The 13,491-nt window shown below is 36.6% G+C and overlaps 1 protein-coding gene across 1 annotated transcript in view; it reads left to right on the top strand.

Annotated features, from left to right (window-relative positions):
* UGCG (UDP-glucose ceramide glucosyltransferase) overlaps positions 1-9,163 on the top strand; it is a 38,136-nt gene extending 28,973 nt beyond the window's left edge. Inside the window, exons 5-9 of the mRNA XM_006900846.1 lie at positions 960-1,072; positions 5,790-5,968; positions 7,381-7,467; positions 7,982-8,171; positions 8,993-9,163. Coding sequence (XP_006900908.1) covers positions 960-1,072; positions 5,790-5,968; positions 7,381-7,467; positions 7,982-8,171; positions 8,993-9,163 — 740 coding nt within the window. The remainder of the gene's footprint in view (positions 1-959; positions 1,073-5,789; positions 5,969-7,380; positions 7,468-7,981; positions 8,172-8,992) is intronic.
* The last annotated feature ends 4,328 nt before the right edge of the window (positions 9,164-13,491 follow it).

Raw genomic sequence — 13,491 nt, 5'->3', positions numbered from 1 at the left:
TTATGACAAACAAAAGTGCCTATAGGCATTAAAAATATTCTCCAGCAGGCAAGTTTACCCCAAGGTGGTAACTCTGCCCTAAAATACAAGTAATCAAGTATGTGAGGTACAAATATATCATCAATTTAGTTTTCTATATGCTTGAAGGCCACAAAAAACTAGTCATGTAAAATTGTCTTAAATATTTAAAGATGGGACAATGGTTTATTTTTAGTTTAAAAATGAAGATTTACAAAATTAACAGTAAAGCCGTATTAATCAAAACTATTACAAATCTATTATTAACTCATAGTTAAAGATTGTGCTCATTCTCTACACTTATAATCTTAAATTATTTCCTATTTATTTTATATGCTTCCTCTGTGCAAATCCTTGGCAAATACAACGTCATTCCATTCTGGTTAGCAGTTCAATGAAAATACATGTTACATTAGCTGAAGCAGTGGATGCTCACTTCCTGTGGTTTGAGAATAGCAGATACAGCACAAGATCTGAGGTCCTTTGACTTCTGGTCTTGTTCCTTTTCCAGTAGGACATATTTTCCAGAGTGGAGGTTCAAAAGGAAGAGGAAATAGCTTCAGAGTTTATCCTGTCTCTGCTAACTTAGTGGTAAGGAATTGTGCTGTCAACCCAAAGACAGCGGATTTAAATCCACCAGCTGCTCCGCGGAAGAAAGATAGGCAGTCTCCTCCTGTCTGATCTTCTACCTCTGAAAACCTGCTAAGAGAGTCAGCTATGAGTTGGTTCCAGCTCGATGGTACATAAAGTCTAGAAGAGATGAAAATGCAGACTGTAAAATGAGCTTATGATAAATCTTTTTTTGTACTTTGTGGTCTACTTAGAAACACAATTATGATTAATTTTGTTAAACCTAAATCTTAAAAAGAATAACGAAAAAGTTTTATACTGGTGGCATTTGACTAATGAATTTCCCCCCCTCTCCTCTCCTTTTATTGTAGTAATTCCAGACACACTTACTGACATGGTTAACCAAATGACAGAGAAAGTAGGCTTGGTCCATGGACTACCTTATGTAGCAGACAGACAGGGGTTTGCTGCCACATTAGAGCAGGTAAGTGTGGTGACCATAAATGATATATTGTCAGATCCCTAATCTCCAGGATATTTGAGATTATTCTGAGTGTAAGATTTGGCATTCGCTGCGTGAAGTTAATGGCTTTAAGTTTCTCCGGGTACAAGTGTCCTAGAATCTTCAAGTTGAGAATGGCTGTGTTGGGTTTTTTTTCCCTCCTTGTCATGTACTGTCGAGTTGGATCTGACTGGCACAGGAGGAGATTGCCCTTCCTTCTCCAGCAGAGCATCTGGTGGATTCGAACTGCATGCAGCCTGAATTGCAGCATAGCTTCTTGCCACTTGGCCACCAGAGCTCCCTTGAAAATCTGTGTTTTCATTGTTGTTAGGTCCTGCAAGCACTGCTCTGACCCATAGCGACCCTGGACCAAATAAAACAAAACTCAGTCCTATGCATTCCTCACAATTTCTGTTGTGTTTATGCCCGCTGTTTATGTCCTGTGTCATTCCGTCTCATTGAGGGTCTTCCTCTTTTCCTTAAATCTCTACTTTTCTAACCATTCTGTCCTGCCTCAGAGCCTGGACCCTCTCGGTAACATGCCTAAAGGATGTGAGTGGAATCTCTCTATCCTCTATTTCTAAGGAGTACTCTGCCCTTTTTCCAAGATAAATTAATTTGTTCTTTTGCCATTCCATAGTATATTCAGTATTCTTATGCACAGTTTCACAATTCAAAGCCATCACTTCTTTAGTCTACTTTATTCATTGTCCAACTTGCACTTGCATTTGAAAAGCAACTGAAAAGTACCATGGCTCGGAGAAGCTACACTTTAGTACTTAAAGTATCTTTGCACTTTAGTAGCAAGAGGTCCTTGGCAACAAATTTACCCAATGCAATATGTCATTCCTTGACTGCTGCTTCCTCATAAACTGATAGGTAACCTAGTGTGTACTAGAATCTTCAGGTTGTGAATAGCTGTTTTCGTTAGTGAGGGAAGTCTTAGATCCCCAGCAATAGTCACTGCTGCTGTAACTGCACACTGGCATTGAATGAATGTACAAAGGTTGGCAGTTTGAATCCACCAGCCCCTCCATGGGAGAGAGATGTCCAGTCTTCTCCATTGAGGAGGCTGTTTCTGAAGCCCTGGGGGAGGATCAGCTATGAGTGGGTTCTGATTCAAAGGTATATAACAACAACATTTTGCTTCGAGTGAAAGTTTAGAGAGAAAACTGTTTTTCCTTTGATCCACTCATATGCATTTTCTTATATGACATTTTTTACTAGCCCTTCACTGTAATGAGAACTCGGGTGTGTTTCTGGTGGTTCAAATCCATCCGTGGCTCCATGGGAGAAACATGGGAATCTCCTCACATGATATTCTTCCTAAGTTGGTTCCCACTTGATGGCAGGGAAGGATGAGGGACAACATAATAGCACTCTCCCACTTTCTTGTCTGAGATTCTCATTTCCATTCCTCTCTTTTTCATACTATTTTCTGCCTTTTGAGTTTTTCCTTGGGCAAATGCCCTTCTAGTTTGTATTAGACAGCATGCTTTTTTTTCCTGTTTCACCACCATTTTTTAGTTTTGCTCTACATTTTTCTCCCACTCTGCTCAGGTCTCTCCCCTAGCATTTCTTTTAGAGTGGCCGGCAGGGGTACACAGGCACCAGCTCATTCTTCTGGTCTTAGGGTTGTGAATGTTGAGGTTGAAGTGGGCCATTAATTCTTTTGGGCTAATTGTTTCTATGTGTATTTGATTTTCTTTGCTTTTCTTTGTCTCTGACAGAAAGAGACCAGTTGTTGTTCCTTTGCCATTTTATTTTCTTTTAAGTATTTCTATTAGATGAGAAACTTACTTTGTGTTTTCATTTTGCATGGAAAAATAAACTTGTATGTAGGAATCTGTAAATTATGGAGATATATAAGGTGCAAAAAAAGAACCCAGCCTCTTAGAGGATGTTTTTGTTTATTTTTAGAATTATTTTTTAAAGCATTTTGACACTTGAGATTTTTTTTTATATATATATTCACAAATAAATTTCTTTATTAATGGTAAATAATGCATTTCATTACTTTTTGATTAAATAATTATGACATTAAAGCTAAATATGAAAATGTCATTTTAATATTGTACCATATGACCAGATTCCATTTTGCTTTGGTTAAGAGTAATGAAATAAGTCTTGTCTGAATGAAATTGCATCACAAAGGCTAAACTTATTTGGTATATTTCCTTTCTAAGACAGAAGAAATAAATGTGCATATATATTATAACTTATTTTCCCATTACTCCTGTGTTATTTGAGAAAAACTATATTACTTTTTGTATTTAAATATACAGCTGTCTTGTATCTCCTTTGTTGAGATTCTTTTTGCCTTTGTGCCTTTTTAAAGACATAATTAAGATAGTATTCAGAAAACATATATTTTTTTCACTTATTTCATAAGCTTTTCCCAGATAATTAATAATTTTTCATAAAAATGTTTAACAGTTTCTTTCAGTCTTATCATATGTTTGTCCCAGAGCTGACCTAATCATTGTCCAGCATTTGGGGAGGGGTAGGATGCATCTTAGTGTTAAAAGGAAGGAGTCTGGAGTTGTATTTTTTTTTATTATTATTAATTTCAATGAACATTTACAGAGATTTTGCATTTCCATTCATTCATTGTTGCACTTTTCTCCCCCTCCCCCCCCAGTTCACTCTTCTCCTTGAAAAGCAAAAGAAAAAACTCCTTCATTGGTATACAATCCCTCCACACACCGAGTATACTCTACTCTGTAACCCTCATTCCAAACTCTTAAGATAATCATAATGCCTTAAAATATATTACTTTTAAACTGTTCTGTCCCTCATCGGCTTCAATGCAGTAAACATAATTTATCCAGTTTTTCTCAGTCTTACCCCCACCTTGATGTCAGCTTCATTCTACAACAGTGGTGCCGTACAGTATTTGTCCTTTTGTGACTGAGATATTTTACTCAGCATAATGTCCTCAGGGGTCACCCATTTTGAATAATATTTCATGAGCTCCTTGTTTTTCAATGCAGCATAGTATTCCATTGTGTGAATATAGAGCTTCTCTATCCATTCATTTGTTGATGGACACTTAGGTTGTTTCCAACTCCTTGCTGTTGTGAACAAAGCTGCGATAAACTTGGGTGTGCATATGTCTGCTTGGATGTCGGTTATGATCTCTTTGGGGGGTATATTCCCAGTCGTGGAATTGCTGGGTCAAATGGTATCTCTTTTTGCAACTTTTTGAGAAAGCACCACACCACTTCCACATTGGTTGTACCGTTTTACACTCCCACCAACAGCGAATAAGGGTTCCAGTATTATTTTTAATGGCAGTCTTAGGATTGCCATTGCTCTAAAGGAGGAGGTAAAGGTGCACTGACCTTTGGTAATTTGAATGATAAGCTATTTCTTAATATTTCCTAGTAATATATTAGTTGTAAATAGTGGAGTTTTTATTTAAATCATTAATACCATTCTCCAAGTAAATACTTTGAGCAGCTGCTCTAAAATGATTAGGTGTATGTAGCATATTCTTATTTATTACATTGTATATTTGTTTTCAAAATAGTATATATTTCCATGGTACACATCTCCCAGATAAACACACATCCATTCTCTTTCTCAACTTTCAATCTTTAGAGATTGCTCTGCCAAACTTAGAATGGATAGAAATAGGCCAGAAGAAATACGGCAGTCTGTAAGGAAATCGTGGAAGCCTGAACTCCAGATTGTGGTTCCACCTTGTTCTTATGATATCACTTAATTGCATCAGGAATTAAAATGTATGTTTCTGGTCTCAGAAATTGGGTTTGATTCGTGTTCGGAAACATCAGTTTTTACTGGAGTCTGGTCTTAGGATAGGTGGTAAAAATCATTTCTCAATTACTCTTAACTCTCATTTGGGACTATACATGTGATAACTCCTGCCTTGAGACAGAAGACTGTTCTCTAATCCAAGCTAATTAGAAAAGACAGTGTATCTAAGGTGTAAGTGATAAACAAGGTTGATGGGCTAATTGTGCTGGTGGTGCAGTGGTTAAAATGCCAAGCTGCCAGCCAGAAAGTTAGTGGCTTGCACTTACCATCTGCTCAGTAGGAGAAAGCATAGCAGCGGCTTCAGTAAAGATTTACAGTCTGGGAAACCCTACAGTGCAGTTCTTTGTGTGTCATGGTATCAGGCCATTTTGAGTAGGCAGATTCAATGTTATTTTTTTATGGACAGTATGTAAGATTGATGGCCATCTTTTCCTGTAGTTGATTTAATAGCATCAATATTTGATGACTTTATAGCATTATCCAGGTATGGAACAGTAGAAAAGGAAATAGGAAATTAATACCTACCTTTTTTTGGTTATTTTTTTAAAAAAACAACAATAACAAAACAGAAACAACCACAGTGGAAATTAAATTGGGATATGAACTACAGAAGGAGGAGATAAATTATTTGTTACTCTGGTGGTCTGGTGGTAAGGAGGTGTGGTGTTGTGGTTCAAATCCACCAGAAGCTCCAGAAAAGATTTACAGTCCCTGTAAATCTTTTTTTTATAAGAATGGTCAAAAGTGTTGACTGCCTACCAGCTGTAGACTTAGTGTACACTTCATTTTGTTTAGGTAGTTTTTAATAAGAATAAATAGATATCCACTCTAATCACATTTAAAGAGAGTTAACGAGGAAAAATCATTCATGTGCATCATACTTATAAAGTCCTAATTTTATACATACTGTTTTTTCCAGGTGTATTTTGGAACTTCACATCCAAGGTCTTACATCTCTGCCCATGTAACTGGTTTCAAATGTGTGACAGGAATGTCTTGCTTAATGAGAAAAGATGTATTAAATCAAGCAGGAGGGCTTATAGCTTTTGCTCAGTACATTGCTGAAGATTACTTTATGGCTAAAGCAATAGCTGACCGGTAAGACTAAATTAAATTAGATCATAGACTTATATTACCTAACTTCTCTTGTCATATTCTGTTACCGAGTAAGTTAATGATAGAGTATTTCATATTAATTATTCATAGAGATTCACTGTGAAGTAAATAAAATGTTGATTCCTCTACATTTTTCAGAATAATACGATTTAAAGTGATTAAAAGAACATTTCTTTTTATTGTGAATTTTCTTTAGTATATCTACACTAAACTTCTGTGTGCTTTTTAAGAATTAAAAACTATCAATGTAATCATAAGCCAGTTGGTGAATATTGAAAGAATATATTAAAAATTTTAATTCCTTATCAGATTATTTAGTATTTTGCCAAGAGTATCAACCTAATGATTAATACGATTGGGTTAACCTTTTAGTTACCTGTTTTAAAGGCACTGACTACAGAGAGATTGATAGAGTATCTGGGGCTATGAGGGTTGATGTGTTGGAATTAGTGAGACTGACTCAGGGCAGGGAAGGGTTCCGAGCTGTTGTACATAGGGTCACTAAACATCAAAAGTGACTCAATGGCACATAACAATAATAACATACTATATTGGTTGTTTTTTATTTAAGGCTCTTGTTTAGCGTCAACAAGACCTAATTAGTTGTTACTATAGTTTGGAAGAACATTCTTCTAAGTGGTACAGCACTCTTCTGTCAGTATGCTGTACTGAGATAATCTGGGGTTGTTTTGATGTTGAACCTTGTGCCATTGGGGTGTCAAATGCTGTAATGGTTACCCATGGTGGACGGTGTTAAGTAGAAGTCCCAGTTTACGACAAGTTTGGAAGCAGGAGTGACATCCAACTCCTAAACAACATGCCTCTGGAAACTCTATGAACTTTGATAAATGTTGATAGTTATAGAAAGGCTTCAGGCCTTTTGTTCATAGGGTTGCTATGAGTTGAGCTCGACTTGAAGACAACCAACAACAATAACATGCTTTGGATTAAAGCATGTTTAAATTTTCTCATGGTGGTGTTCATGTGTTCGTGCATGGTGTTTCCCTTGAGATTTATAATGCCTCTTTTTGTTTACATTCTTGAGTATTTAAACACATTCCCCATTTCTTAGAAGGATTTATTTGTTAATAATAACTAAAGACTAGAGTGTCAAATACAGAACACTCTATTTCATACTTTAAGAATGGCTGTATTTTAAGGTTGGTAAACTGTAGGTGCTTTCCAGCTCTTCAGATGTAACTGCCATGTCCCAGCGTAATTGCTAAAATACCTAGAAGTACGTTAGGCCCTGAGTAGTAGCAGTAGTCTGAGGACCAGGAACACTAACAGTTAAACTTTACACTGGTGATTAAACATGTAATTAGTTATGTTGGCATGTATTCATAAAGTTTATTCATTATCATAATTCATTTTATAATTGCCTTGATTTTCAGAGGTTGGAAGTTTGCGATGTCCACTCAAGTTGCAATGCAAAACTCTGGCTCATATTCTATTTCTCAGTTTCAATCCAGAATGATCAGGTAAATCAGCTAGCTATCTTAAGCTTTTTGTATTTTGTGAAAAGGAAAAGAGGTAAGGGATGTAATTATTACATGGTCTAGCTTGGTAAACTAAAATCCAAAGGGCAGATAATTGTTTTGCATGATTCCAGAAAAGAGTTTACTCTGTTGAAAAAACTATTATATCTGAATACATTTTCTTTGACATGTGGCATTGAAAGCTTTCATTAAAAAAATCATTGAGATTTTTGGCTTTCTTTTTGTACTAACCTGGATTTTCTACCTTTCTATATTTGACTAAATTTTTAAAACTTTTTAAAACATTTTAATTTTTTTATCAGAATGTAAGCCATTGAAAAGAACTTATAGACTTTTATAATCTTAAGTTAAAATAGAAAAAATATTCATAGAAAAGCTTTAAAGAGGAGAAGAAAAATGTATAAAGAGTCATTTTGGGCAGAAAGTAAACAAAATCTGGTAGTTTTGAAACTAGCCTGTTCTTTTAAAGGAAATGCTGTTTTATTTTCTTTTTCAGATGGGCCAAATTACGAATTAACATGCTTCCTGCTACAATCATTTGTGAGCCAATATCAGAATGCTTTGTTGCCAGTTTAATTATTGGATGGGCTGCCCACCATGTATTCCAATGGGATATTATGGTATTTTTCATGTGTCATTGCCTGGCGTGGTTTATATTTGACTACATTCAACTTAGGGGTGTCCAGGTATGTGGCTAAACACTAAAAGGCTGGCAGTTATTTAAAAAAGATTGATGAAAATCTCTGAGTTTTTAGCTTCCCACTTGGAGGGAATTGTTTAAAATTAAAACATTAGTTTCCCTAGTGGAATGTTCATGCAAAACTTGATTTGCAACTTTCAGTTGGTTATAAATTCACTTTTATAAAGGCTTCAAAAATGATGCCAAGCAAATCAAAGTATTCAGCTTAAGGATCATTTCAGATGGCAGTCAAGGCTATTGCTATTCATAATTGACATTTTCTTAAATGATGTTGCATGGCAGTTAAATTCTGTAAAGCAGCAGCCTTGATTTTATGTTGTGTATACTTACTGAGCCCATCAAGCTGATTTCCAGGTCACGCCATTGGGTTTCCAAGGCTTTTAAAGTTTTATGGGAGGGGACGGCTAATCTTTCTCCCAAACAGTGCCAGGTGGATTCAGTCCACCATTCTTTTGGTTAACAGTTCTACGCATAACTCATTTCACCACTGAATATATAAAATGTATAAAAAGATACAGATATATATTACTTGTTGGGTCAGTTGGAACTGACCCATAGCTGACCCGCTTGTAGGTTTTCAGAGGCAGTAAATCACACAGGAGGTGATACCCTTCTTTATCCCACAGAGCTCTTGGTGGATTCGAACCACATAACCTCTGGTTTGACAGCACAATTCCTTTGCACTATCAGAGCTTCATGTAGTATACTTAGAAAAGTGAAATCCAAGAATTTGGTGTTTTAGTTTGTCTTTAGTTTATCTGATAGATACATTAAATCCTCCCATCCCCCTCCGTTTTTTATTCCTAGGGCGGGACACTGTGTTTTTCAAAACTTGATTATGCTGTAGCTTGGTTCATCCGTGAATCCATGACGATATACATCTTCTTGTCAGCGTTATGGGACCCTACTATAAGTTGGAGAACTGGTCGGTACAGATTGCGCTGTGGAGGCACAGCTGAGGAAATCCTAGATGTATAACTACGACTCTGTGACTGTATATAAAGGAAAAAAAGAGAAGTATTATAAATTATGTTTATATAAATACTTTTAAAGATCTACCTTCAGTAGTTTTATCACATACATATTTTGGTAACTGTTGTTTAATTTATTTTGCATGACATTTGCATCTGTGAAGAAATAAAAAACAAAAAAAACCACAAAAAATCCCACATCTATAGTCTTGGCTAAATGGTACTCTTTATTTTGTGGAAGTAGAGAATCAAGAAACTTGGTTCTAGGAACCTAGATGGTTTTATTATTGTCAGGTTTTTTGTTTGTTTGTTTTTAAAAATAAATATATTCATATATACACACCTGTATATCTCTATATAGATGAAGGCTCTGCAGCAAACACTATGACAGTATCCTTCAGTAGAAAAAGTTTCTTATTTGTGAGTACACGCTTTTAAAGCATATATGGGATGTCAGTAGCTTCGTAGTGGGCTTTAGGAAAGACTAGAAGATAATCTGTTTTCCTAAGGCTAAAGTGGACAATACACAGTGAGGTACTGACTGAGAAACTTTTTCATGCTTTATGCCTACCTCTTATAGTTGTTGCAGAGCAAATTTAAATTGTAATAAGGTAGATAAGCCTTGCAAAAACAAATGGAAAATGGTAATAATAAAAGAGCCGAAGTCTAGTATTTATATGAATCTGTGAGAGATATTTTTTGGTCTCACTTCAGTGAACCAAAAGTGGCTGAGTTTGGTTTTTAATTGTAGCCATTTATTGAAGGCATCTTTTTTGACCAACACTTGTTGGTCTGTCTTGAACCATTGTTAATCACTGTGCTGTAATTAGTTTAGCTAAGCCTTTACTGCCCTGCTCCTCATCCAACCTACCCCGTCTTTCCTTAACTTTTTTCAGGGGGTTTGGGTTATATTTGTTTTAGTGTGAATGTTTTGATAGTTGTGAGGAAAATGCATTTCAGACACATTTCACACATGAACTATTTTCTTATACAGTATGTCTTATTGTTATAAGAATGTAATTTCATGACACAGGTATTTAATATCTTTTTTAAGTAAATATTCTAGCCACCAGTAAATGAATTATGGTAATGTATTAAGATGGGACAAGATGAATTTTACTGTTAAGATGTAATCAGTATCAAACTAAGTCTGCTGTGTGTATGTGTGGGGTTTTGTTTTTATTACAGTTAATCTTGTCTTATTTCAATTGGATTTTTGTATTCCAATTTGTATGACAAAAATAGACTAGATCAGTGGTAGTTGTAAATGCATGCTGTATTTCACTCTTCCCATCATACCACTCAAACTTGCTTGTCAGGTTGTGCTTAACTTGTGGTGAACTGGACTTTTTGTTGGGTTTTTTTAAAAAAGAAAAAATGTAAGGGACAGTGCAAAAGCCTTTCTTCTTCTTTTTTGGTAGTGATATTTATATTTTTTTTTCTCCTGAATTCATACTCATATAGATGCCTGTGCTTCAGGACTAACAGGCAGGCAATATAGCAGCTGTAAGTCCCAAGTTAACACTTTCCATGTCAAAGCATAATGTGTACCATATTAGCAATAACTACTTACTTCTACAAAAATGGACACTTTCACTTCACTGAGCCAATTCATTTGATTGTTTAATGACATGGTTTAAACTGCAGTATAGCTATAAATGTGTATATACACATTATATATCAGCTTTTCCCTGGGCCAAAATGCTCCTTTTTTCCCTTCTCCCTCCCTCCCCCCCTTTTTTCTTTTCTTTTTTTTTTTGCCTTATGATGAGTTTGTTTGAAGGGCATTTTCTTCATGAGCAAAGGCTTCATTGCATATTCCTGTCTTCATGTGAATTGGGTGTGTCGTTCACAGTGAAAACCAGTCTGGTTGTGACCCACTACGTGTTTGTTTGGTTTTTTTTTTTTTAAAACAGCATTATTATACAAGTTGAATATTGTTGTTTGTACTTTGTTGGTTTGTATAATGAGGTTTGGTTGATGCCATCCTTTGCACTACTGAGATGAAAACTTGCTTATTACTTAGCTGTATGTTGATGTCAGTATGGGCAATGTAGCGACAAAACCAAAATGGCTGAACAGACTTCTTTGTGTTTTGTAAATATTTTTTTAAATGACTATTCTGTTTGTGCTTTATGTGATAGTAGAGTATTTCCTAAACTTCACATAAACAGAGTGATTCTTTGTATAGAAAATATGAAGTGACAGTTAGATGGTAAGAAATGATAAATAAAAAGAACCTCACAACAGAATGAGGAGTCCACATTTAATAAGCTGTCAATAAAAACCAAGTGTCTAGATAGATCATGTTTTATTTAAAATAATTGTCTTTTTTTGTTCAAAAAATAAAAAATTTGAATACAATCAAAACATGAGCAATACGTGTGTTTTTTTTTAAACTGTCTTCCCCTTTATGTTTACTATAATTATTTAGCCAGGAATGTTCAACCATTCATTGTCAGAAGTGTTAGAAGAGTCTTTCAAGATTCTTCTTTTTCCTGACTGTGTTAAAAGCAAACTTATGAAAGAGTAGGACTTTTGTATCTTAGTCATACATTGGAATCAGTTGGCAAACTTTAAAGAAGATTGGTGCCTGGTCACTGCCTATTAGAGATTTTGGCTTAATTATTCCAGGGTGGGGCCTACGCTCTGCTGTACAGCCAGGATTTAAACATAGGCCTATATTCACATTTAGTAAGTAAACAAAACCAATGGTTTCTTCAGGCTTTTTTTACTGGGTTTATAGTCTCAACTCAGGCTTGTAGATTTTATAATTCCAGGGGCTATGAAAGACAAATCCAGAAAAAGGAGTGGAATAGTACTGGTTCTTGAGACAGAAATGGAAGATGGATTAAACTTCACCCACACACTCATCCTCCAATCCAGAGACTTTCTATGCCTTTTTTAATCGATTTCACATGCAAGCAAGATTCTACTGAAGATTATCGAGAGAACTGCCAAAAGTCCAGGCTGGGTTTAGAAGGGGTCGTGGTATTAGGGATATTGTAGCTGATGTTAGATGGCTCTTAGCTGAAAGCAGGGAATACCAGAAGAATGTCTATCTGTGTTTCGTTGATTATGCAAAAGCGTTTGTGTGGATCATAACAAACTGTGGCTGACTCTGAGAAGAATGGGAATCCCAGAACATTTAATCGTGCTAATGCGAAACCTATACTTGGCCCAAGAGGCAGTCATCAGAACACAGCAGGCTCAAAATTGGGAAGGGTGTATGCCAGGATGTGTTCTATCTCCATACCTGTTCAACCGGTATGCAGAGCAGATTATATGAGAGGCTGGGCTCTATGAGGAAAAGTGTGGCGTCAGGATTGATGCGTTATGCAGATGACACAACCCTGCTTGCTGAAACTGAGGAGGACATCATGCACTTGCTGCAGAGGGTCAAGGACTGCAGCCTTCAGTATGGACTGAGGCTCAATGTCAAGAAGACAAGATTCTCACCACTGGACCAATTGGTAGCGTCAGGATGGATGGCAAAGAGGTTGAGATTGTTCACAGCTTCAGTTTGCTCGGCTCCACGGTCAACACTCTTGGCCCCAGCAGCCAGGAAATAAAAAAACGTATTGCGATTGGAAAGTCTGTTGTTAGGGACCTCCCTAAAGTACTCAAGAGCAACAGTGTCTCCGGAAACTAAGGTGCGCCTGATACAGGCCATGGTCTTTTCAATCACTTGCTATGCATCAGAATTGGACAATGACTAGGGAGGATAGAAGGAGAATTGATGCCTTTGAACTGTGGTGCTGGAGAAGAGTATTGAATGTACCCTGGACTGCCAAGAAAACAAACAGATTCATCCTAGAGAGCGTTAAACAAGGCTACTCCTTGGAGGCCAGGATTCTGGGGCTTCATCTGACATAGTTTGGACATGTAAGGAGAGACAGGTCTTTGGAGAGGGACATCATGCTTGGGAGGGTGGAGGGTCAGCGTAGGAGGGGAAGACCCTCTATGAGGTGGATTGATTCGTCAGAGGCAATGCGATTGGTACAGGACAGAGCAGGATTTAGGGCTGTTGTACATAGAGTCACTATGAGTCGCAAATCACCCCATGGCACATAACAACAACAGACCATCAGATAAGAATGCCAGAGTGCAAATATCAGGGAAAGAAGAATTTAAAAGAGGCTCTCTCATCACAACCTACCAGAGCCTCCATCCATGACCTAGGATTCATTACTAGTTTGTAAATTACTCTGATGTCTGATATTTTGTTTCCAAGGTGGATAGTGGATTCAAACTGCCAAACTTTGAGTTAGTCCAACACATTACACACCATCAGGGTTGCATATTTCTGCATAGCTTATGTCAAAGTGGTCTGTG

This window comes from Elephantulus edwardii, unplaced genomic scaffold (genome assembly GCF_000299155.1).
Source record: "Elephantulus edwardii isolate Elephantulus edwardi_28Jun2011 unplaced genomic scaffold, EleEdw1.0 scaffold00297, whole genome shotgun sequence".
NCBI classification, from domain to species: Eukaryota; Metazoa; Chordata; class Mammalia; order Macroscelidea; family Macroscelididae; genus Elephantulus; species Elephantulus edwardii.
Note: the sequence above shows the minus strand (reverse complement) of the source record. Positions and strands in the feature narration are given on the sequence as shown.